Below are 26,606 nucleotides of genomic sequence, written 5' to 3' on the forward strand. Positions count from 1 at the left end.
CTCAAAGCAGACTTCTTGCAGTGAGTATTACTCATGCTGCCAACAATTTAAAATTCTATATTTCAATATTGACATTTTTTGATACGATTAAATGATGGGCTTTGTTCCACCTAGATCATAAATGACAGATATCCTGTTCTGTCAGTTATATAGTGATTTCTGCTCATTTGTTTTCATGAAGTTTATATTTTTTATGTAAGTCTCATTTAAAATGAGAATCTACTAGACTATGTAGTGATATTTCAAGATCCCCAGTGGAAATTTTTTATTCCAGTATCAGTCAATGACAAAAAACTACAGATCTCAAATATCTTGGTGTTTTACCTGAATTTCAGTTTTAATAATGATATCATACTTAGTTATTTTTCACAGTAGTCATGTCAGTTTTCAAATCTGTGCAAAATTAGGACTTTAGATACCTAACTTGAAGCAAACATATCACTTTTAGCAGACCCTTGTGATGTCATATCAAATTAGTCTGCTTCTCATATTTTGATGTATGCCCTTCTTCCAGCATGTCTTTAGTCCACAGCACATAGATGCTTTTTGTGGCAGGCCAAGTTTTCATGTTTTTTAGGTTTTTTTGAATGCTGTATATAATAACAGGTACTGTGCTCCCAGCTGGAGCTCCATGGAGTTTATGCAATATATACAAAAAACAGTAGCTAAAGTACCAACTTCCTGTCCAGGTTTTGAAGTTTTAAAACTTTTCCCTTCATTATATATATTCGGTACTATTAAGTTAATGAATGGTAATAGGTGTGCAATTCCCTTAAATTCCCATCCTCAGTACTCTTTCCATAAACATGCAGATGTAATGCAAACACTTGAAAAAAAACAAAACAAAACTTTTTTAGCTAATTAAAATGAGCTTCTCCAGAAAGGCTTCATTGATTATGCTGTAAACAGGTTTAGCTTGCATGTTAGTTTGTGTTAAGCACAAGCTGCCATTAATCTAGTTACTATATATCTACAAAAATCTGTAGGTACTGATGTGCTTTAAAATGGTCCATGGCGGGAGGGAGGCAGTACAGTCACACTACAGCTTTAGTTAGCACAACCCATCAGCTGCTAATCCAGACATCACTGACTGGGAAACGATTTATTGCTGCAATTTTCCTTTTCTGCAGTGTGGCTGCTTCTGTTCAAGATAGGCACAAGCAGGCTAACTGAAGAGAAGCTAACACAGGCTTAGTTAATTTTCCACTTAAGTCATACCCATATTTCAATAGAGATTTTACATAAATTATAATAATGGCCATATTGTACCTAATCAACTCTTTCCATGAGTGTGTATGTGTAAATATGAATATGTATGCATAATAAATAAGCATACAATCTATTGTACATTTAAAAATCTGCTCTGTAGCCTCTATAGGTGTCCAAGTCCCAATCTCACTTTCCTTAACCTTTGTAGAAAACTCCCTTGACTTCTACATTTTCTGCTTCTCTTGTGTCCAAATATACAGAGGTATGCCAAGCAGCACACCATGTATGTTCTGTCACACTGACAGAGATGTAAAAATCAACAATACCATTTCTAAAAGCACCCTGAACTCTGTCTAAATGAGCCAAATTGCCTTGAACAATCCAAGTAGTAGGAATTTCATAAATCGGATAATACCATCTATGCTGGTTTGGGCTAGGATAGAGTGTTTTATTTTCCATAATAGCTACTGCAGGACTATGTTTGGGATTTGTGCTGAAAGCATTGTTGATAACACAGGGATGTTTTAGCTACTGCTGAGCAGCCTTACACAGGGTCAGGGGCTTTTCTGCTCCTCACACCACCCACCAGCACGTGAGCTGGGGGTGCACAAGAAGTTGGGAGGGGACACAGCTGGGACAGCTGACTCCAACTGGCCAAAGGGATATTTCATACCATATGATGTCATGCTCAGCATATAAAATTGGGGGGAAAAAGGGAGGGGGGATGTTCAGAGTTATGGCATTTGTCTTCCCAAATAACAGTTGCACGCTATAGAGCCCTGCAGTCCTGGAGATGGCTGAACACCTGCCTGCCCATAGGAAGCAGTGAATGAATTCCTTGTTCCGCTTTGCTTGCTCACGCAGCTTTTGCTTTGCCTATTCAACTGTCTTTATCTCAGCCCATGAGTTTTCTCACTTTTACTCTTCTGATTCTGTCTCCCATCCCAGCGGTGGGGAGTGAGTGAGTGGCTCTGTGGGGCTTAGTTGCCAGCTGAGGTTAAACCATGACACCATCTGAACCAGGGCAAGAGGCAATTGTGGAAGGAGTTCCACCAGTAAATTGGAAAGAAGAGTGAAATGCAGTTGGGGTGTAGGAGGCTGGAGGTACTTGATGTCTTACCCCATGCTACCTTGTGCAGGACAAGGCAGGCAAACATAGCCTCTGATTCCCAATGAACAATTCTGCAACTCTTGTGTACGAGCTAGTGTTTGGAGCAGTATTTACTTGCAGCTATTACACTCGTGTGACTGGAGTTGTCACGTAACCCAGGAATCCTTGTCCCTTCTTGGTTTTCCCAGAAAAGGATGTCCTGTGTCCTTTCTTCCCCCTTTCCTCCCTTCCTCTCACTAGGCCTTACATATGGCTCATGTTTCTTCCTCCGTGTCACCCATCCTTCTGTTGTTTGAAGGGTAAATTGTTCCGTGTGTTTCTGTATGAAACCCTGTTATGAAGGAGATAAAACTGATACAGAAGTGGTAGAAAGCTAGCATTATCTGAAAGGAAATTTCTCGGTATCATCCGCTACCTGATGTACAGATACTTGCAGAGGTGCTTGAAGCTGTGGCTTTTAATAATTTAAGAAAATTGCATATCTTGAATTTCCTTCTCTTTGATATTCTAGTTTTTTCCAAATACATAGGCCTCTGTTCACTGATGACTAGAAAATATTATGAAGCTTTGAAGCATGATTAGATGCAGTATTTAGAAGCAATAGGGATGAAGAAATACTTCTTGAAGTGATTAATGCATGAAGAATCTGGTGCCGCTGATGTCATTTTAGTTATTGAGTGGATTTTCCTCACTTAGGTAGAAAGACTATAGCTTTGTTAAGTACTCTAGAATGAAAATAAGAAAAATGTCTTTAGGTTGCATGGAAAAAATACCTCTGATAAGCTAATTACTGCGTGTCCTCAATGGAAGCAAACCCCTAGTCCTGGATTCATTATGGTATTTAGGAAGCTACATTAGGCACTGAAATCAATTTTCAAATTTAGGCTCTGCTTTTTTGATGTTTCAAGGTTAAAGCGGGTGTTCTAAATGTGGCCCTTGTATTGGCACCAATGGCTGCAAGAAAACACCAACAGTAATTTCACATATTGCTTATTAAAAATGTATGCCAACAGCAGCTCTTGCAACACTGAAGTCCCTCCTAATGCAATTCTCTAAAGAGCAGTTGAGGAGTTTATTTTTATCACTATTTTGGTTTAATCATTTGCACAAATTTAAATGCCATATATTTTGTACTGGTATTTTGTTGTTTGTACTATCTGGAATAGAAAACCCTGTGATTCTTAGAAATTCACACTTCTAGAGAAATGTTTACTGTACTACAGTTGAAAGTAAGGTTAGATCCTCACTTTGAGGACTTAATTTAAAATAATCTTTACCTAGAGGTAGATCTAAGAGGCAGTTTTCTGCATTTGAGAAGATTTTTAAATTTTATCATTTATTTGTGCCTTGTTTTGCACAGAATAAACGGAAACAATTTTATGGGTCTTTTAAGTACTTCCCATTAGCATTTGCTTAGTGCCATTGAATAACTGGTTTGAACAGTAAAGCAAATAACTAAGAGATCAAAATCATTATGTGGAAATAAATGGATGGTCCTGGCCTCTGTGCCTTTAAATATTTTCTTTATTTTTAGTAGTATTTAGAAAGTATCCTGTTCTTTTGATATTTGACATTTAGAAACACATCAGCTTGCAAAAGGAATAAGATAATACTTTCCTTCAGTTCTTTAATATTTGACTAAGCCATGGTCCTACAGACAGTTTGCTTTGAAGTTGCCTAAAATGGTTTCACATGAGGAGTGCAGAGTATGAGAATTGATTTAAACTCACTGCATCAATCTATAATAAAATAGTTTCAGCAAATTACATTGTGTAACAGATTTTAGGGCAGAACTAGGTATTTTGTTTTAATCAAATGCTTCACAGGCCAGAAGGGTTTTTTTTTTTGGTCATTTACATTAGACAGGGCTATAGCCACTTCAGTGATTTAAGAAAAAATACTGGTTTTCTGCTAATGGAGCTATTCAAATAAAATAGAAACTTCTCAGTAAGGGGTGGCTTTTCAACGAGTAGCACGTGTCATCAGCAAATGGCAGATTTATTCTCAAACTTCTTGAAAAGGCATTAGCAAGCAAGGATAAAGCAAACTCCTGCCAGTGACGACAAACCAATTCAACCCCTGGTCTCCAGCTAATGTGAAATATATACAACATAGTGTTAAAAACATCTACTAGAAACTCTTAAGGAATTAAGAATGAAGGTAAGTGCTTGCTGTGTCACAGCAAGTTTTGATTTCACGTTCGGTGTGCCCTGTCTCATGTCTAGCGGTGGTTGTTGAGTCACTGCTGCTGGGCTGCCAGCTCTGCAGGCTCTTCTGTGCTGCACTGAAGTGTGTTTCCTCCCACTTTACTGACCTAGTAACGCTTGTTTCTTATCACACCGCTCCTCTTGCAGACTCCATTCCACCTTTCTAAGCACAGTGATAAGGGACTTACATCCACCTCTTTTTGCTACTACACACTTATTTTAAATTACTGGAAATATGAGGTCACCCCACAACACAGTATTTTCTGTTTTCAAGAAAACGTCACTATGAAAATGGCTTTCATTTCATTTTATAAAAATAGTTTAATGTTGCAGAGACTCTTTCATTTTTTATTTTTAATTGCACATCCCTTCTTGTTGAGGTTATATGACCTCATTCTGAACACTTGTTTATAGCCACGGGAAAATTTTCCATATATATTTTTAAATCTAAATACTGTTCTGCTTGGAAAAATAGTTATAAAAATTATATCATAGGAATTTCTATATGTAGTATTTAAAAATTCTGAACTTAGTCCCAATCATTTTAGATTTAAAAGATGCTTTTTTTTCTAACTGCCATGGCTACAAAATTCTCACCTAGTCAGGTCAAATGGAATGTTTTACATTGTCATGTACAATCATTAATATTAGAGTAGTTCACATACAAATATGTATGTGATATATTTAACTTCACTAGGATTACACAGCTTCTGTAGTTCTGTTTCCTAAAGGCATAAGCAAGATTAAAAATTAAAAGAAAAAATTGTTTTTTGTTATGAAAATCTGCAGACTGGAACATGTACTCCTTTTTGGTCAGACAGTGTAATTTCTATATAATCACTTTTCTAGGACATTTTTATTTAGATATCAGGAAAAAAATAAGGTTTACAAAGGTCACTGTAGTAAGCTGTAAAAAAAGACAAAGGATAAGAGGATATGTATAAATCACTTCGTAATAAAAAGGAGATTTATATTCTACATTCCTTGCCAGATAAATGGCCAGAATGTTGCTGATAGAAATCAGCATTATAATTAATGCTATAGGAGTGGCTTTAAATTCCAATTATCTTTCTGCAAATAGGCTTCTACTGAAACTGTACTTGGAATACTTCTGCTTTTTGTGTCTGTTTGTTTGTAGAGTTTGAGAAGAGCTTGTTTTTCCCCAGCAGTGTTCACTTCACTCATCTTTGTTACTTAAATCAGTGCCTCCTCTTGTTAGGAGGCTATGCCATTAAATTGGTAATTTGCAATTTTAGCATCACTGAAATCAGTGTGTCTTGCTTATTATCATCATCAGCAACATCAAGCCAATAACTAAAATGGGATGTTGCCCCATGGAAGGGGCCAAAACTTGAAGGGTAAAGGCACAGCTCATGTCTAAAACACTTAACAGCCTTTGGCCCTCAAACAAAATGTCCTTGTCCATTCTGCCTGTGGGGAGTTGTGCCTGGTTTATGAACCATGCCTGATCATCATCCTGAAGACCGGTGGTGGTTATGGGACAAACTGTGCCAAGAAGCATGCCAACAATTAAACACTGCGGCTGATCAAAGGGCTGCATTGGAAAACATGCCCTAGTCATGCTTGCTCTATTAATACAGAGGTATTAAGAGGATGAGCATCTTTCATCTATCTGGATGGACAGGGAAAAAAACAACCCGAAGGCAGGAATTATTAAAAGGGGAAAATAGAATAGACAATGCATGATAAAAGAGAGGCAAATGAAAGATGCCCCATAGTAAATAGGAATGGGACATTCATTCCTGCCAGTATGAAAAAAATAGTCTCCCTTGTAACAAGAGGATCAGATTTATAAGTGGAACAGGTATGGCTAATTTTCAGGAGCTCAGGAGTTCAACTCCTTTGTCCAGAACCTTGCACAGTTTCAGTTCTTTATCACTGGTTCCTCCCAACTCCTCCACCTCTACAGCAGAGGTTCACATACTAGAGAGAAACTGTGGTACCCAGAGTTTTTTCCTCCAATATTAATGTTAAATCACCACAGGACATAATTTGGGAGTATTGCCTTGTCATATGATGTGACAAGGCTTGATGAACTTAAGCCAATCATTGACAGCACAATTGTTTAGGCCCCTGAATGTCCCACCATTTGAGATGTTCAGTATAGAGAGGTGGCTGTTAGGTGAGATGGCTGTTTCTCACCAGGGTCCCACTCAAACAACTATGCATGCTTCATTAAATGCTAAATCACTCCTGTGATCTCAGCTGGCAAAGAAGAACTTGATTTTGCCAGTGTGGCTTGGAGGTTCAACTGGTCTGGAGACTGTTTTAGTAGCTGATAGGGATCAGTCTGCATCAGGTTTCACCCCTTCCATCTGGTCCAGTCATCCACACTTGTACCTCTCCTCCCACACCCTTCTGCAGGCAGTATATTCCCTTGGTATCAAGACACAAAAGACCCCAAACCAACCAACCAACCACCAAAAACCCCACATTAAAGACTGGAAAGCAGCCTTCTCATTCACTTGGACATAGTATGAAAAAATCCATGATGACAGACTCTGAAGGGAATGTAACGATATGCGAAGTTAAAAAATGAAATGGTGCAAAATTGAAGGAAGCCCTAAAGTAAAGCAAACAGTTATATCCATCTTGTTTAAGTTAAAAAAGTTTTTATATTATTTCTGGTGAAGGCAAGATCAGACCCACAAAATTTCTAACATTTTCTTATAATCCTGTAGTATTCAATATACACATATTGCTGATTAATGAAATAAGATGTTGCAGCTCTGGCAAAGCTCAGATTCTGTAGACAGTAGATATTATGCCGGATCCTGATTAACCTGACCTTGGTGAGTTTTAAGCTTCCTTCCATTTTAGTGGCTCTTTTTTTCCTAGCTTGATACACTTTCTGCGAACAGGTACATTTTGTCTTTTCCCACCTCCACAGAAACTCTGCTGTCTGTTGCTGCCAAGTGGCAGTTTTAACTCCCTGACACTGAGTGAAGTCAAATGTTTTAGTTTAGTTATGCACTGGAACTGAGGACCTGTTGGAATTAAATTGAATTGTTGGCTGGAGGTCTGTAGTCCATCTTCTTGCTCAAAGCAGAAGGATCACCAATACTGGATCAGGTCAGTCACGGCTAAGTCTTGAAAATCCCATATGAAGAGTGCTTCTGGACAACTCATGCCAGTACTGTGCTACTCTCTCAGTGACAGGTTTTTTCCTATTGTCCAGTGTGAAACTCCCAAGCTGCACTTTGTTGCCACTGACCCGTGCTAGTCTTGCACTACTAAGAAGAGTTCAGTTCCATTGCCTTTGTAACTGCTCTTAAGGTAGTTGTGAGTTGTTACTATATTACACCTTAGTTTCCTATTCATCAGTTTAAACAAGCCCAGCTCCTCCATCTTCTTCTTGTAAGTCACATACTTGGGTGCCTGACCACGTTAGTAGTTATCTGCTGGGATCTGGAACTGAGGAAGTACACAACATCACATTCTGGTCACAATATTCTAGATCCAGCCTCATCAGAACTGAGCAGAAGTTCACTACCCTTGATATGCTGGTCATCCTTCTTCTGGAGAGAGCACGTTGTTGACTCATCTTCAGCCTGGTATCCCCCAATTCCTTTGAAGCAGGGCTTTTATTCAGCCCATCACTGATGCACAACCCATGGTCCCAGGTGCAGAACTTTACACACAATGAAGCTTGGAGGTTCCTGTTTCTCAAGGTTGCCTTAGCTCATTGAGATCACAGATAGATTAAAGCTCTGTTTTTCAGGAGAGAGCACACTTTCCACAAGTCTTGAATGGCATGAGGACATACCATACACCTTATGAGCCAAAGTAGAAGACAGAATCACAGAATGGTTGGGGTTGGAAGGGACCTCTGGAGATCATTTAGTCCAACCCACCTGCTAAAGCAGGTTCACCCAGAGCAGATCACACAGGAATGTGTCCAGGCAGGTTCTGAACATCTCCAGAGAAGGAAACTCCACAACCTCTCTGAGCAGCCTGTTCCAGTGCTCTGGCACTCTCAAAGTAGTTTTTCCTCACACTCAGACAGAAGCTCCTATACTTCAGTCTGTGCCCATAGCCCCTCATCCTATCGTTGGGCACCACTGAAAGGAGTCTGGTCCCATCCTCTTGATATCCACCCTTGAGGTATTTATCAACATTGATAAGATCCCCTCTCAGGCTTCTCTTCTCCAGGCTGAACAGACCCAGCTCTCTCAGTCTCTCTTCACAGGACAGGTGCTCTAGGCCCTTAACCACCTTCGTAGCCTGAATGCATGCCAATAAATATTCATGATCAATCAAATGACAGACAAAAGAGCAGAAAAATGAGGTTTCCTTCTGTGTTCTGCATACTTGAAAAACAAAAGGTTTATCAGGTGTAACTTCGCGTGCCCCATGCGGTGGTGCCTGAATGCCGAGAACTACGTGCAGTGTCAGCGCCGGCCTGCCTGGCTGCAGGAGGAACGCGGCTGCGGTAACGCCTCTGGCTCCCAGCGTTAGTCACGGCTCCGGCAGCCCCACGGCACACACGCACCGCCGGCCAAACCAAGACACCCCCTCTCCCGCCCGTGGAGCCCCGGCTCGCTCCGCCGAGAGCTCCGCAGGCAGCGGGAGCGACGAGTCCCACGAACCGGGCCGCAGGAAGCCGCCCCCAGCTCCGCGCAGCCGGGAAACTCCGTCTGCAGGGTCTCCCAGCGCAGAGGCAGAGCCCAGGGCGGCGGCCGGGCCAGGCCGCCATCCGCTGCGGGGACCCGCTGAGACCGGACCGGGGGCATCTGTCAGCCGCTGCCCCTGCTTTCACGGCTGCCTTTCCCTCCGCCCACCGTTTCCTCTTCCTCCGCGGCGCAGCCCCCGGGGCCGGCCCCTCCCTTTCGCCGTGTGCAGCCCCACCCCTTCCCCATGTGGGGAGCGGCGGCGGCCGCAGCGGCAGCGGCTAACGGTTCTTTGTGTGCCGCGGCGGGCATGTGAGTGCCGGCGGGGTGGGATGGGATGGGATGGGGCGGGAGGCTGCGGGCGTGCGGCGCTGCGGGAGCGGCTGGGCGCGCAGGCCCGGCTGGGCTCGCAGGCCGGGCGGCTCTTTCCCCGCGGAGAGCGGGCAGGCGCCCGCCCGCCCATCCCGGTACCCGCGCGTGCTCCGGTGCCCGCCTCGGGCCTCCCGGATGCCCGAGGGGGCGGGCGAGCAGGCGGCGGGACAGGGCGCTGCGTGTCTCTCCTCAGCTGGTGTCTCTCGTTTTGTCGCAGGCTGGCCCGGGTGACCGTCCTCCATGACTGCCTGGGCTGCAGGACCTTCGAGCTGCCGCCTTCCGCGGCGGTGCGGGACGTGAAGGCGCGGATCGAGGCAGAAGGCGGCTTCCCCCGCGCCGAGCAGCGGCTGTGGCACCGCGGGAGAGAGGTGAGGAGGGGCAGCGGGGACACCTCCGCTCAGCTGGTGGCCTCTCACACCGCCGTGGTGCTGGAAGTCCCCACCGGCTGCCGTTCGCATCCTGCCGGGTGCTCTGCTGTGCGTGGCCTCAGGTGTGAGCCTGTATTGCAAAGGAAGGAGGTCGTTTGAACAAGCAGCTAACCTTCCCTTGTAGTCGATGGTGCCAGCTTTAATAATTTGAGTTTATGTGACTTTTTCTGACATATAATCCATGTGCTTTATCCTTATTTCTTTTGGGGGTCAGCAGAAGATTCACGTGAGAGTGCTTATGTGCTTGTTCTGGCTTCCTTTTGGTCTTTAGTTGATTTTCTACCTGCTCACCAGCTTCAACAGCAGAGTTGACATCACCATGACATGTAAAAAATTGAGATCTGGATACAGGCGACAGAGTCAAGTGAATGACCTTGTTCTGTTGAAGGCATCAGCCCGGGGTTACTGTTTCAGTACTGCTTGGCATTCTTCTAGACACTCTTTTGGGAAACGGGAACCTGGAGATGTTGGTGGGATGGGATGAGTAGAGGCAAGAAAGGGAAAGGAGGTTGAAAATTAGGGTTAAATAGGGCAAGAGGACTTGCAAATGTGTAAAGGCAAATGGTTTTGTGGCCTTTCAATATATAAAGGGGGTTTATAAGAAAGGAGAGAGATTTTAAATTAAGACCTCTAGTGATGGGATAAGGGGCAATGGTTTTAAACTGAAAGAGGGTAAGTTTAGTTTGGATATTTTTATCATGAAGGTGGTGAAACTCTGTAACAGGCTGCCCAGAGAAGCTGTGGATGTTCCATCCGTGCAAGTGTTCGAGGCCAGGCTGGACGGGGCTTTGAGCAACATTGTCTAGGGCAAGGTGTCCCTGCCCATGGCAGGGGGCTTGGACTAGGTAATCTTTAAAGATCCAACCCAAACCATTCTATTATGCTAGGAAAGAACTAAATGTTAGTAGTTGTATTGCTCAAGAACTTAGATGGGGAACACAAGTAATCTTTGAGTGCTCAGGTTTTCAAACAAACCGTCCACATAGTTTATCTTTTATTTTCTTGCCTGGTTTGGTGTGTCCTTGAATTTGTTCTCTTCAGGCCTACCTGTTTTGGGAAGAATGAGATCTGTACGTCACTTTCTAAAATTCGTCTGAAAGCAAAGATCAGAACAGCACTCTGGCACAGAAAACTATATTTTGGCAGGGAACAGTCAGTAAGCAGACTGCAACAGCTATTCTGATTATTTTTTTTTTTTTTTTTAAAGATTAAACTAAGATACATATGGTAATATTTGTACCATATTAATTTTGAAAATATTTTATAAACTTTTGAACTTTTGATCAAATTATTTTTTAGTTTACTGAGGTAACAAAATCATCATCAGTAAATGTTTTTCCCTTAAAGCTACTGCATGCAATTTACAGATATTAAGTAAAATCCAGTATATTGTTCTCTCATAGTTCAAGTGTTGGATTATTAATTTGAATCTATTGATTCTCCTACTTTCTGCCAGTGTTTTGCTACAAGAATCCTACCTGAGAAAACTCAGGTATTGTATCCCTTTAATACTTGATGATGGATTACAGCGTTCTGTGGATTCTTTTTCATTTTAATGAGTCTGGAGTGGGTGGTATGCCCAGTTTAAGCTATGTTACACCTTGAGAAGATAATCTTAAAGAGTAACATTTCTGTAGGAACTTAAAATAAACACACTGTTGTTGTAAGTACTATTTAAAACTGGATTAAGCAAAAAGGAATATGACTTCTTTATTATTAATGTTTTTAAATTATGACTACATACTGTGGACTAGGACAGTCTTTTGCTTATTGAATGTAGTTAGATTCTAAGCATCAACATCTGTGTAAGCACCAGCTTCTCTCTAGTGATCTGCTTTTACCTGTTGAAGTGAGGAAGTAATCCTGAACTTTGTTATAAACGGAGACTAATAAAATAATATAATTTAACACAATAAAATTTTAATATAGTTTACTATAAGTGGAAACTCGTTTGGATTGGTTAAGTTTCTAATTAGCACAGCACAGCTTCTAATTCTACATTTGTTTTTGTGGTATGTGGTATCACATCACATTGTACCTGACTGTTTTAGCATCACATCATGACTGGGACACACATATAATATGAAACTAGAATTGCAACAAAACCATAATGTGCTATGATTACTGAATAGCTTTTCCTGTTAGGGAATTTATTGCTTAGTTTGCCCCAGTTTCTCTGTGGTCTTCCTGGTGAAGTCCGTAGGTCTGCATGGAGAGGTAGTGGAGAGATGAGGCTGTCCAAGTTTTCAGAGGTGTTTCTGTGACATACTTTTGTCTCTACGCATTCTGTATTACTAGCTGCTTTGAGCTGATACTACTTGTTTTAAAACTCCTATGAAATTGCACACTCCTATGTACTTTTTTGGAGTACATAGACCACATACTTCCTGTGTATCTTTATTTTTTTTAATGTACGTGCACCTTAGAACAGTATCTGCTTTAGTCGTATGCTTCCAGAAGTTCCCAGAACATAGAACTTTTCAAATGTGAAAACAGGAGGTCATGCCTTGCTCTTGATATGCTTCTATAGGTATTTTTTCCACCTGATTTGTTTGTGGCTGGTTTCTTTTGGTCCTGTAACTGACAAACTGATACTTCCTCTGAGGACTATCAATAGGCAAGGGAGACCAACCTAGACATGGACAAATGAAAGTGCTGCTCAAACTGAGTACTGAATGTATCAGAGTATTTGTGTACTTCTAGATAAAACCAAACTTAATAGAAAATATATATAGGAAATGAAGCTACAGTAAACTATGCTGCAGAATGTTCTGATCAAGATCCATCTTATTTTTTATTACAGTTATCTGATGGTATCAAGATTGTGGATCTTCAGAAGTCTCAAAATCAAGTTTTTCTGAATCTTCAGTCAAAAGGGTTAAAAGGAGGAGGTAGGAAAAATACTTGTCTCTGTTTATCAAAGCATTTTGTAGTGTAGTCTGGAGTTCATTGAAACTATTCTTCTCTTTAAATTGGAAACAATTTTCTCGCAGATCTTAGGTATCGTTTCACTTGTTCTTTTCATTCTGCTCCAGGAAAATCAAACTTCTCTTTTTAAGTGCCTTGGTGCTTTTAGTTTCTTTGTGATTTCATGTGTGCAAATTAGAATATTGCTCTCCTTTGCCACTAATGAAACTTGCCTCGCAGTAGTATTAATAGCTGCCTTGTCTCATATAAAATAAGTGAAGTACTTATAAGCAATTCAGATACTGAAAGGGTAGCTTTTCAGTAACCACTGTGTAGAAAACGATAGCATTAATAAAAAGCTTTTGATTTCTTCTGATTTTTTTGTTTGTTTTTATTTTAATTCTGTATGTTTAGTTACATTTTTATTACAAAAATTGCTGATATATCTGTATGATATCCTGGATTAGATTATGATACCTGAATATCTTCAGAAATGCTCTAATTAAAGTCTGCAATGATTGTGTTACTTGTTTGCTAATGCTAATATTCTTTTAATGATAAATTTATTATAAGGGAATGAAAGAAATGCTAATGAGATGGTAGGCTGAAGAAAGAGACCCTTTTCATGCAGATATGTTGTTTGATACCACAAAATGTTGGTGTTTTTTAGACTGTGTAAGTCATGAATGCACTGCCTGGTGGTTTTCTAGTGACAGAGAGTAAACAAGTGTCTGTATATTAGCCAGAAATTAATGTTCACATTCTCTAGAATGTGCAATGGTTAGAAAATATCTATGGAAATGGACCTCACGGTTCTATGGATCAAACATTTTTCTTCCATTCTTGACTGTATGATCTGATAATTTTTTGCTGTATATAAGCTGTGCTAGACTAAACAAGGGTTTTTTTCTTTCGTGAGCTGCTTTTTGCTGTGCAAGTATAGGGATAAGATAGTGTAGTAGTGCTAAGAAATCTTTAATGGGAGAGAAAAAATGTTGCTGTTTTTCATGCCTATGAGTGGAGTATTTGACTGAGATTTTCTTAGAGATATCACTCTAAGCAGTCCATGTTTAGGTAAAGCACTTAACTTTTTCTGGCCCACAGCTCTGATGTAAGTCAATGTAAAACCTCTGAAGGCTTTAGTACCACCAGCCTTTTGTGTTTCTTCTGGAGTCTGTCAGTTCTGAGATTTTTCCTTACAGCAGATAAATCAAGGAAGGCCCTGAATTTTGAACTGCAGGAAGTGCATGGTCAGCAGAGCCAAGCACATTGTTTGCAGAATTAATCTGAAGATCACCCATGTCACCTCTGTGTTCATTCATCACTGGTGGCTGTCACATAATGCATGATCTTTTCATAAGATCGCAGAATAATTCATGCTAGAAGGGACAACAGGAGGTCTCTATTCCAACCTTCAGCACCAAGCAGGGTCAGCTCTGAGGTCAGACCGGGCTGCTCAGGGCTTGGTCTGGTCCAATTTGGAAAGCCTCCATGAATGGAGACTGCACAGGCTCTCTGGGCTGCAGTTCCAATGCTTAACTGTACTTACTGTGGAAAATGTTTCTCCTTCAGATGTGTGGCAGAAGTTTTGTGTGAAATATGGTAAGCTCTAACACTTAACAAAAATCAGTTCAGCCTTTGACAGGGTGTAGTAAGTCATGATCTCATGATAAAGTAATTTTTGTGACATACATAGAACAGCTCTGCTATTAGATGTAAAGAGTTACAATAATGTCTATCTTAAGTGCTATCACTTAAAAGTTAGTTGTCTGGTTTTGTGGTTCCCATAGTGAAATGTGTTGTAGTTTCCATAGTGAAATGTGTTGTTCAAACACTTCCTCCTGCCTGCCCAATTCGGACTTAGAGAAGATTGGTTTCTTGATTTTAGAGAATTTCTCCTAAGAAAAGAAACACCAAAACTTTCTTACTATTCATCAGCTCACCTTATTTTGGAAGCTTGCATGTTGACTTACATGTACTTCTGTGTAATGTAAAAATAATAGGAGAACTTATAAATACTTCCAGCTGTGAATTGTCTCTTTTTTTTTTTTTTTTTAATTGATACTATTAAGCTACTTTAAATAAAGAGTGATAAGAAAATTTTGGAAAGAAAAGATGTTGGGTGTTTTCTCAGCAAATAGAACTCTCGTATCTGTTTCATTTTTTCTGCATTGCTGAGGATTCTGTGGAGGGGGTTTTTGTTTGTTTTATTCTACAATATATATAATGTATGTGTGTTTGAATCTATAGTTCATAAACACACGTATGCAGAAGGGGAGGTATGAATAACTTTAAAGGGAAGTGATGCAGCACCAGTAGAGTCAGTTTTCTTTGTGGGGATTGCATCATTAATATTTGTTTGAAGCACGTTTTAGAGGTTTGGAATTAGGGAGCTGCTCTTCAGTCTCAGACTGGAGTTTGAATTGAATCCTTTTATTCTGTGATAGACTCTTTCTCTTAGAGCAGAACTTCATAATGCTTGGTAGTACCTTTCTGAGACTCTTCCCTCCTGTGCTGAGCCCAGGGAACACCAAAGCCAGCACCAGGCCCAACATCACCATGTGCCAAAAGAGGAGGTGTCCAGTGGAGCCAAACTGTACTGTGCCTCTCTGTAGCTGTCAGGAGGGATTGTCACTGGCTACAAAAACATTACAGCCACTGCTGCCCTAGAATACTGTCCTGCTACTTAAAAAGTAGTAGTCCTTTACAAGTTGCTATATTTAACCTCCAGTAGTTGGAGCTGAGATATAACAAATGCAAAGACTTAGCCCCCAAATTTTTTTCATCCAGATATGAAATGGTATGCTGACATTAACATCAAGACTGCTATTTTATTTTTAATTCAAATGTTTATAATGTAGTGTTTTTGCAGTCGATTTTGGAAATAGCAAAGTTGTACAATATCAGCCCTTCAGTTAATTAAAAAAAAAAAAAAAAAAAATCTCTAAAGTCACAGTAATTGTTCAGGGAGTATTTTTTTAACCTGGAACTAAATGCATAGTATCATAATACACAGATTAATTTTTGTTTGTTTTTTTAGGTCGTTTTGGACAAACAACTCCACCACTTGTTGATTTTCTTAAGGATATTTTAAGAAGATACCCAGAAGGAGGACAGATTCTTAAGGTATACAACAAATGGTATTTTTAGCAGTCCTTTCGTATGCCTTACATAATATCATTAGTTTAACACTTTCCAGGAAACCTTGCAGTTCTCATATCTCATTAGATATTCATATTAGTGCAGGAGAGACATGTTTCCATTTCTGTGGACAATGCAAGTTGAATTGTGTGGCGTTTTATTTTGTGTGTGTTTATCTTCTCTGAGTTTTCTTGTCACAGATGCCATTGTAATTTATTAAAAAACAGAGATAAAATGCAGATGTTATAATTAAGTCAGGCTTTGTGCGGTACTTTCTGTAAGCAAGCTATCTAAAATGTTTATTTTGCTTGTTACTTTATTATTCATCTCTTCTACAAGCTATGGTAAACCCACATGATAATACATACAAATTTTTGGGAGAGGTTATCCTAGGATAAGATTGGGAGAAAATGAAGGCTTTAATACAAGATTTTGCTGTAGAGATTATTGGTAGCTAAATATATTTTCCCCAGTGAACTATGACAGTGTCACAAAGTTTTATCATTAGACTAAGAACACTTTTTAAATGAGAATCTTTGAGTAGCTTTTGAGAGACTTGCTCTAGAGTGATAAGAATAACAAACCCATCAGTTTTATGTGGCCTGAAAAACATTTTTAGTTTAGATATTGGTTCTTATAACAAAAGAATGTCACAGGATTTTCTGAACTGAGGTTGGTGTTCTTTATGGTGTTTTATCGTGGATCCAGGAGACTTCAAATTATGCAACAGTAGCGCATGTTATGTTGTGATGGTCCACATTTGAATGTTATGTGTACAAGCCTGACAATGGAAGTGACGACCTTGATTTAAGCACTAAAATTTTTTTTGGTAAATAGAATGGTGCACTGGTAGACTGCTGTTCCCCCCACCTTTACACATGGCTGGAGCACATCTCCTGTGAATAAAGGCTGAGAGAGTGGAGGTTGTTCAGCCTGGAGAAAAGAAGGCTCTGGGAACACCTTACTGTGGCCTTTCAGCATACAAAGTGGCCTATAAGAAAGATGGAGAGAGGCTTTATACCAAGGCCTGTAGTGACAGGACAAGGGGCAATGGTTTTAAACTGAAAGAGGGTAGGTTTAGATTGGACATAAGGGAAAAATATTTTTACAATGAAGGCAGTGAGACACAGGAACAAGTTGCCCAGAGAAGCTGTGGATACCCCATCATTGGAAGTGTTCAGGGCCAGGTTTTATGGGGCTTTGAGTGACCTGGTCTAGCAAAAGATGTCTCTACCCAAGAGAGAGAGGGGAGGTTGGACAAGATTATCTTTAAAGGTCGCTTCCAACACAAACTGTTCTATGATTCTATGATCTGAAACAATACAGATCATCTTAAATTCATCAGGTCCTGCAAGGGGAAAGACAGGTATCTGTAGAAGATGATTTGTTTTGTTTATCGTAGCTTCCTATGATAACATCTGGAAGTGTCAATTTGATTTTTTTGAAGAGCATCTGAGGTGGTTAGTTCATAGTTGGATATTAAACTTCTCATCCAGAATGCTTCACCACATGGATGTTAGGAGATTCATTTCCTTAATGTATGGGAACACTAGGCTCTAACTAATGGGGTTTGGTACAGATATAAGTGTGTATCTATTTGTATATATAAAACACACCCATACAAATGGTGACAGATGATGAGAGTTCCTGCTATATCTTGGAAGAGTGTATTTGCAACTGTGGAACTAGAAGTTGATTATTTTTAGTGTGAATGCTTAAGATAAGCATAACTTCAATTGTTTTGGCAAGCTGCTTCCTGGATGTGTTCTGAGCAGTGTCCGTTCATAGGATGGGTGCTTACATTTTTACTGTTTCCCAGTGCTAGTTAAATCTCTAAGATGTGTTTGAATCATCAAGGGTTCAGGCTTTCGTAACAACTTAAATCCAATTTTTCATTCCAATGTGAAGAAATAAGATAACATCTTTAGAAATCAGATAGGTACATTGAAAAGTAAAAATATTCTTGTTTTCATTATTTATAATTTAGAATTAAGAGACTTTTAGGGAGGGGTTGCTGTCAGGAATTTTGCTGATCTGTTAAAATGAATTTCACTGTTTGGAGTCTTCAACTATAATGCTATTACAGCTGAATGTACCAGATGCTCCGTGTGCCACAGCATGAATGCAAGTCTCTCACTACATGGTGGTTTCTGTACCTATTATTTAATGTTTCTAGAGGCTTTGTCTATCTTTTCTTGAATGATTATTCTAATTACTTTAGAAGAGTTGCATATTTTTTGTAATTAAGTACTTCATGGAGATCCTTTAAAATGTATTATGTATGCTGAACTGTGGGTATATTTCTTGCTATCTCATCTTGCTTAAAAATTATGTAGAAGTAATAATATAAATGTATTTTGGTTAGTTGTGTGATGTGCTTTATAGACTGAACACACTGTTACAAAGTGAAAAATTGAGGGGTTATAGTTTTGAAACCAGGTATTAGATAACAATGAACTTATTTTACTGTCAACAGTAGATTAGAATGCAGCCTAGTCTGAAATAACTGCTACTATTTGATGTATTTTTAAAGTAAATGTTCATCTTGCTTGGAAGTCTTTTATTTTTGTGCATAATTGAATGAAATTTATGTTGTATTAATACATTGGATGTGTTGTGATGTACCTACATAGCTTTTCAATTCAGCTGAGATACTTTCTTGAGTCAAACTTAAATATACTCCCACAAGCACACACAGGTGTATGTGTATATACGTATGTATAGATGTGCATCTTTGGAGCCCTGGTACACCTTGATTCAATGTAAACAGAGCACTTTGTGAATGTATTTTTAATCATGCTTGCATGTCTGCATTGTATAGTGCTATTTATATAAATGGGACTGGATAGCCATATTTTCTTAATGATACTATTTACAGAACTAGTTTATTGTCATTTTAGTTCCTAGAGTTCTCCATAGCTCTTACCACTACTAATTCTGTTTAACATAATCCTCTTCCCAGTCTATGGGCTTCATTCAACTGGTGATCTCTCTTGGTTCATGATTTATAGAGTTACTGTTCAGAACTGTTCTGCAGACCTTTGCTGAAAGGGTGCCGGGAATGGGCACTGTGGCTCTTGAACAACTGGTTCATACTGTGAAATGTTAACTTAAATGTAATCGAGTTGATGTAAAGCAGAGTGCTGTGTATTACCTTTTTATGACTTGTTGCCTCAGTTGTCTTAAGGCTGTTTTGTGGGCTTAACATTAAACTTTGATTTTTTTTTTTTGTCTTTTGCCATTTTGCACTGTTTTGAGAGTTGTACAACTCTGATTTGGGATAATATATTTATAGTAGTAACAGTTTAGTAGCTTATTTCTAAAGTATAACTACTGATTATGTATGGTATTGGAGCTCCAAATTCAAATCACTTTTATACTATTTATCTGAATATTCCTTTTATAATTATTTCTGTTTTCATTGAGGTAAACCAGATAAAATTATTTTGGTTGAAAAGTAGGAAAACAGTTACACCTGAGACAATTGCTTTATTATTTTCTACTGTTTAAGTTGGAAATCCATTGCTAGGATCTGTACAACATTACTGCATTATACTTTCTTTTTTTTCCCTGTCTCAGGAACTGATACAGAATGCAGAGGATGCTGGTGCCACAGAGGTTAGGTTTTTATATGATGAAACTCAGTATGGAACAGAAACGCTATGGTCAAAGGACATGGCACAATATCAGGGTAAGTAAAATCTGTATTAATTTTGGCCATTATTCTTCAATATGCATGTAGTTCTGTTTGTTTTCTCCTTTCCTTATGGAGATTACTTCATTGCTACTTCTACCTTACTAGGTGCGTATTTTGTCTGTGTTCTAATGTTGATAATTCTTTTCCAAAGCCACTGTTTCATATTGAAGGCCTTATGCTGTCTTCTTGCAGGTTGTCAGTAGCGTTTTTCCAGCTACTTCCAGTTAATGTTGGTTGAGAAGGAGTAAAACAGAACGTGAAGACTAAGTCAATTCTCCCAGGGTGACTGTGTGTCCTATAGTTCACTCTATATCCCAAAATACAGGAAAGGATTTATAGTAGAGCAAGTAAACAAGATTTAATAAGTAAGACCTAGGATAAAAGAATTCTTGGGGCATTAGACAACCATTTTCAGATTTTTTACATATTAACCTATCTCCAGTTCTTAATGTAAAAATGACCCTACCTCTCTACATTTCAGCACTTTCCAGGCAGTTCTGTTCTCTTCCCCATCTTTCATTCTCTCACCCTTATACCAAACTTTTCTCCATGCAAAGGTTTTTACATAATCTAATACAGCTTTGTGTGATAAGTGTCCATTATGTATTTATCAAACAAATTAATTTGCATAATAATCCCAAAAGGCATTCAGTTGTGATATGAAGATTTCAATGATGAATGACCCAATAGTTCTTTTTCTCTAGCTTTGTTTTTTTTCAGTTGTTAATCAGCCTCATTATGTCTTTTAATTTGAATCTGTCTGTCTTACTTTCTAGACACAGGTTATTGTCATATCTTGCCATGTATTCCCTTCCAGTGGAGGTATTAATAGACTGTGATGAGTACATCTTTCAACATCCTTTGATAGACTGAACAGATTGAGTTTAAGCCTTGTGCCACAGGACATGTATTCTTTCAGAAGTTCTGTTGGTTTCTGCTTTCTGTTCAGTTTTTCAGAATAATTCTTTTAAAATGTGGACACCAGAACTAGATACCACATCAGAATATAAACCTCTTAAGTACCTACCATATACAGATATAAATCCATCTTCTTGCTTCGGTTTTTGCTGCTACCCTATACCTCCCTTTCATCACTAAGCATAATTTGATGTCAGCTTGAGACATAGCTTCCCCATTGAATTTGCACATGCATAGTTTAGAGACATAATTTCTCAGTTCATTTCCTAGAAATTTTTAACAGTAAATAGTTTTCTTCTGTCATCTTTTTAATGCTTGCCTATTTATTATAGGGCCAGCATTTTATGCATACAATGATGCAGTTTTCACCCCTGAGGACTGGCATGGTATACAGGAAATAGCAAGAAGCAGGAAGAAAGATGATCCCCTGAAAGTTGGAAGATTTGGAATTGGCTTTAATTCAGTTTATCATATAACAGGTACTCTCAGTAGATATTTTAAAATGAAAATGTTGAAGCTTTAAATTGGTTAATTATTTTAGATATTCATCAAGCACTTAATATTTTCTCAATAGTGCATTTTTAAATTAGATCCTTGGCTAAGTTTCCTTAAGAAATGTTCTTATTTTTCTAAAAGTCTGTAAGGTGTCCTTTGGATTTTGAAGGTTTTTGGAGGAGATTTGTTTCTTCTAGTAACATCCTTATGTACTTAGTTCCTTATATTGAAATGAACATTCCTTTACACTGTTATTTCAGTTACGTACAGTTGTTCATTTTACAGAGACCCATAATACAGAGTAGGTATGCAAGTAGACATGAAACTTTAGACTAGACTCAAGTTTTATGCAGGTTCTTTGTGTAATTAGCAGGTATTGTATTTCATGCTAGAAAAGATATTCCATAATAGAGCTGTATGTACATTTACATTTTAGATAGTCCATACTTTTTCACAAGCTGGTAGTATTAAGTCTTGAAACCTATTATTCTGTCAAAATGCTTTACTGCTATACAGAAGAACCATATAGCATAAACTGCTTGGAGTCTATGTAGTAATTATAATAGTACAGGGTAAGCGGCAAATTTTTGCCATAATAACATCTTTAACTTGTGAAGTGAGTTTAAGACACAAGATGTATTTTTTTCACAATATTTTATATAGTAGAGAATAGAGTTGAAAAAAAAAATACTTCTTGTTGCTCACTGTTTGCTAAAATTCAAGTAGGTGAATGACTATTTATATATTTAATTGCAGAATAGGGATGTGCTTGTTTCTTCCTGTCAATAAGCACTGAACTATGTGTTTTCAGAATTATACTAAGTTCATCACAATTGTGTAACATTTGTTTTTCTTGCCCTTTTAAAATTTGTTCTCTAAGACTGTATTTGAAAAGTATATTGTCATAGGGTTATTAATGATTGTTGGTTTTTATGTATACAGATGTCCCAAGTATTTTCAGTGGTGACCAGATTGGAATGCTTGATCCCCATCAAACCCTTTTTGGACCTCATGAATCAGGCCAGTGTTGGAATCTAAAGGAAGACAGCAAGGAAATCAGTGAACTTACAGACCAATTTGCACCATTCATTGGTGTATTTGGCAGCACTAAAGAAACCTTTAAGAATGGAAACTTTCCCGGTACCTTTTTTCGTTTCCCACTTCGTCTGCAGCCTTCCCAACTGAGCAGCAATGTTTACGACAAACAGAAGGTTTTGGAGCTGTTTGAATCCTTCAGAGCAGATGCAGACACAGTGTTGCTCTTCTTGAAGAGTGTTCAGGATGTTTCGTTGCATGTTAGGGAAGCTGATGGAACTGAGAGACTGATTTTCAGAGTAACTGCTAGTGAGAACAAGGCCTTGAAACATGAAAGACCCAATTCTATCAAAATCTTAGGAACTGCAATAAATCAGTATTGTAAGAGAGTTCCAAGCAATAGCATAACCTGTGTGACGTACCATGTAAATATAGTTGTAGAAGATGAGAGTGTTAAGGATGCACAGAAAACATCTTGGTTAGTATGTAATTGTGTAGGTGGTCGAGGCATGTGTACTGAACTGGATTGTTTAGCTGATGACTTGAAATTTGTTCCTACTATTGGAATAGCCATGTCTTTGTCAGCTAATGGGGCAGAAGAAGGAGCCGTAGCAGATTTTTCAGGAAGAGCATTTTGTTTTCTGCCTTTGCCTCCAGGTGAAGAAAGCAAAACTGGACTCCCAGTTCATGTTAGTGGTTTCTTTGGTCTCACAGACAATAGGAGGAGTATCAAATGGCGAGAGCTGGATCAATGGAGAGATCCAGCAGCTTTGTGGAATGATCTTCTTGTGGTGAATATAGTGCCAAAGGCATATGCCACACTTATTTCGGAAGCGATCAAACGCATGGAGACTGAAAAGAATTCAGATTTTCCGTTGTCAGCTGAAAGAATTTATAGGTTATGGCCTGATGAGAGCAAAATCAGGGTACCTTGGAAACCAGTTGTAGTACCTCTATTTAAAGAGCTGCTCCAGCATACAGTTATTTACTCAATGAGTAATCAGTGGATAAAGGTGGAACAGGTGCACTTTTCTGAAATGGATGAGAGTTTGGAGTACACGCAGTCTGTTCTCAGCTACCTCCAGAATTCAGGGAAGCAGATTGCCAAGGTACCAGCAAATATTGCTAGTGCAGTGCATCTTACTATTTCTACTGCTAAAGCTGTGAAAAAAGTGACTCCTGCTGTGGTACGGCAAGTATTAAGGAAATCTGGACACAGTGGACCTGCTGAAGAAAAGCTTCATCTTTTAGAATTCGTGCTTTCTGATGGAGTCTACAGTGAACTGATTGGATTGGAGCTTTTGCCATTACAGAATGGAAATTTTATTCCTTTTTCCTCATCTGTATCAGAACAGGATGTAGTTTACATAACCTCAGAAGAATATCCCAGGTATACTTAATATTTTAAATACTGCTTTTTTTAGTTTAAATGCTAAACCAGAACTTCAGATTGTTATTTGCTTATTGGCAAACAAGATGATATGCAGCAGCCTGTAATATAATGAAATAATGCACAGATAAAACTTGGTTTTCTGTGTGTATGTACATGTTTGTGTGCATATGTCTCATTTGAAAAGTTTGACAGCTACTTGCCATTATAACTTTATAAAGAATCATGGGATCCAGGCTTTAGGGGAATACCTCAAGATGTATTTCAAATTGGCTTTCTTCTGAGAATTATAAATAGGAGAAGGTTAGAAACCTGATAAGTGCTTTTATTAAACTTAAAGCTTGAGATTACTTGGACTTTTTTATATAACACAGTTTCAGTGAAGGCTTTAATATTAATACTAAACACTTGCTGCTTTTAGGAAGTAAGTAGGTACTACCCTGGAAAGAAGTTGGCTTGTCTTCTGCATCTGCTTTCTCTTTGTTCTTTCCAGTTTCTCTCCAATAATTTCTTTTCCTTGCTTATTTCACAGCTGCATCAATATTCCCATAAAGTTCGCCTTTCTTTTGCCAAAAAAGCTTGCACGGACACTGGGCAGGGAATAGGAAAGAGCAGGGTAGCTCGAATAAGTGACCTTGGGGTCACTGGGGAGAAAGCATGACTACTGCTTTTTATGTCTGTACGGGGTTATGCATGTATAGAAGATCTCTTAAATCTGGACCCTCCTCCAAGCAGTCTCTGACGAGGTACTTCCTGAAGTCACTCAGACACACTGGATGTCCTACCTGGAGCTGTTCTTAGTGATGAAGTGTTACCTGTATGCATGGTCACAACCACCCCTCCTCTCCTTTCCCTCAAAGTTCCACTGGTTTTCAGATGCTCAACTTGAGAGAATGTGACACTTGGCATGTGTTTTGCTGCTTTTACTGCCCTATGGACTGGTTATAAGGGAAGTAGGGGCAGGTTGGTGCCAATATAGATATTATTAAGGTAAGAAGTGCTCCATATAAGGTCCTTATGTAAATTGTGGTTTGAATTTATTTATAGACAGCATATCTTCACAAAAAGCAGTTGGATGCAGGTAACTGGTCTCCCATGTTGCTTGAGAGGAGTTTCTTTTTTTTTTTTTCAGGTCTGCTACTAATCTTTTTCTATTATATTCTAAACCCACCATCTTTCTTGTTCTAGACAATGATGCAGTTAATTTATCAGGGAATTGACACTACTCAGAGCCTGTGATTCTAGTGTGTTCTTTAAAAATTTCTCTGGTGTCTGTTGTGAGATGATTCATCTTTTGCTATTTTTTCACTTTGTTAAGCCAGTACACTAATACCGAAAACATTCCCACAAGGACTAACAGATCACAGCCCTGCTTCAGACTAGTCATAAGACACTTTTTGGGGAATTTAATTATACCACTAATGGACTTAGTTTGGTTAGTCTTGTCAAACTGATACAAAAGCATGCTATACAAGGCATAAATCTACTTGATAGCTGTGATAATACAGAAATTTGAAATAGTAACGCTTTATTTTCCTCTATTCTTCCCTACAGTAATTATTTTTAATTCTAATTTTATAAATATGCTAAATGTTTTAAACCCTTTCAGCTTAAGAATTTGACTCTTTGTGTATTCAAATTTGGAATCTGCTTAAAAAGCTGAAATACGGTCTTATAAATTTCTTTCTGTTAACACTTGAAGGAGAATAGGAAAGATTCCATGTTGATTTATGTATAACTGACGTGCCTGCTCTCAGAATTTAACTGGATAGTTATTTTTGATTTCAGGAAGACCAAAGCCCTAAAAAACTGTTTAAAGTGCTAACAGAAAGGGGAGGGATGGGCAGGATGAGACTGACACTTGGCTACAATAATCTTAACCACTCTCTGCAGATCTTTTGGGATACATAGATCTGCATGAAGTCCTGTAACTACGTGTTTTATTTTTTGTATGCTTTTAAATAGAATCTTTATGAAACATAGAATAGTAGGCACTATTTTACCTCTTTTTTTGGTTAGAATACAAATAGATGAAAATAATTTTCTAATTCCAGTTTTTCTATCAAAAGAAAACTTGCTTAGAGCTTCTTTGAAAAGAAGAGTAGTTGGAAAAACTAGTTTCTTACTACTCTCTGCTTCTAAATGTATGATTTTCTTATTTATAAGCAAACTGCCCACTGAAAGCCCAATTCTGCATATGTAAGCAATTGCTTTGCATGCGACTGTCTTACCATGATGATTACTGTGCTGATAATTTCTATGCAGCAACATAAATAAATTAGATGCTTTGCTAAAGCATGTTCTGGGGTTTTTTGTTTTCTTTTTTTTTACGATGTGCTTAGATCACTCTTTCCTGGCCTGGAAGGAAGGTTACTTTCTGATGACCTGAAGCCTGAGGTCCTAGCTGCTTTGAAAGAAGCTGCCAAAAGCCGAGGTAATATGTCTTTTGTGTTCTCGTACAGTGAAACAGATTGCTAATGACTGAACAGGTGAATTCTAAACTCAAGTTCAAAGTAATGTTTTTTTGAAATGGAGTTCACATAAATAAGTTGGTAATCTAAAAAAATATTTAACATATGATAGACTGTTGTTTGAATTGGAAATGACACAAATGAAAATTATAAATGAGCAAAAGTGCAAAGGCAAGGGAAGAAGGATGAAAATGTACCATAAAATAGTAGATATTCACTTAGTAAACATGTATTGAAGGTTCAGTAATTTTGTGCAAATAGTATTCCTCCACTTAAGACAGTCTGAATTCTATTTTGCCTTCGTAGTATCGGCACATGCAGCAGTTATGTCATGGTTTTAGTATTATGAATCATTTTTTATCTCAGTATCACAAGTGTTCAAATCAATGCATTTTTAAAAAATCAGATGAAACTAGCTCAAGCATCTAGCCTCAAGCATGCTGTAGACCATATAATTTCATCCAGTGTTCCCTGAGTCTTAATTCATAGCTTATGTTTGTGTCAATGTGGGCCTACTGGAATACTTCCAATCATGACCAAAATGATTGGTGAAGTTTGCTGCATCTGTAGATACGATGCTTATTAAGACAATAT

The 26,606-nt window shown here is 38.6% G+C and overlaps 1 protein-coding gene across 1 annotated transcript in view; it reads left to right on the forward strand.

Moving 5' to 3' along the window:
• Positions 1 to 8,917: 8,917 nt before the first annotated feature.
• The window catches only part of SACS (sacsin molecular chaperone), a gene marked incomplete at both ends in the record, with an annotated part of 32,604 nt that continues 14,915 nt past the window's right edge, over positions 8,918 to 26,606 (forward strand). The window contains 7 exons of the mRNA XM_080364334.1: positions 8,918 to 9,898; positions 12,762 to 12,849; positions 15,906 to 15,991; positions 19,586 to 19,697; positions 20,954 to 21,100; positions 22,059 to 23,541; positions 25,884 to 25,975. Of these exons, the coding sequence (XP_080220460.1) occupies positions 8,918 to 9,898; positions 12,762 to 12,849; positions 15,906 to 15,991; positions 19,586 to 19,697; positions 20,954 to 21,100; positions 22,059 to 23,541; positions 25,884 to 25,975 (2,989 nt within the window). The remainder of the gene's footprint in view (positions 9,899 to 12,761; positions 12,850 to 15,905; positions 15,992 to 19,585; positions 19,698 to 20,953; positions 21,101 to 22,058; positions 23,542 to 25,883; positions 25,976 to 26,606) is intronic.

Source organism: Nesoenas mayeri (genome assembly GCF_963082525.1).
Source record: "Nesoenas mayeri genome assembly, chromosome: 1".
In the NCBI taxonomy this organism is placed as follows: domain Eukaryota; kingdom Metazoa; phylum Chordata; class Aves; order Columbiformes; family Columbidae; genus Nesoenas; species Nesoenas mayeri.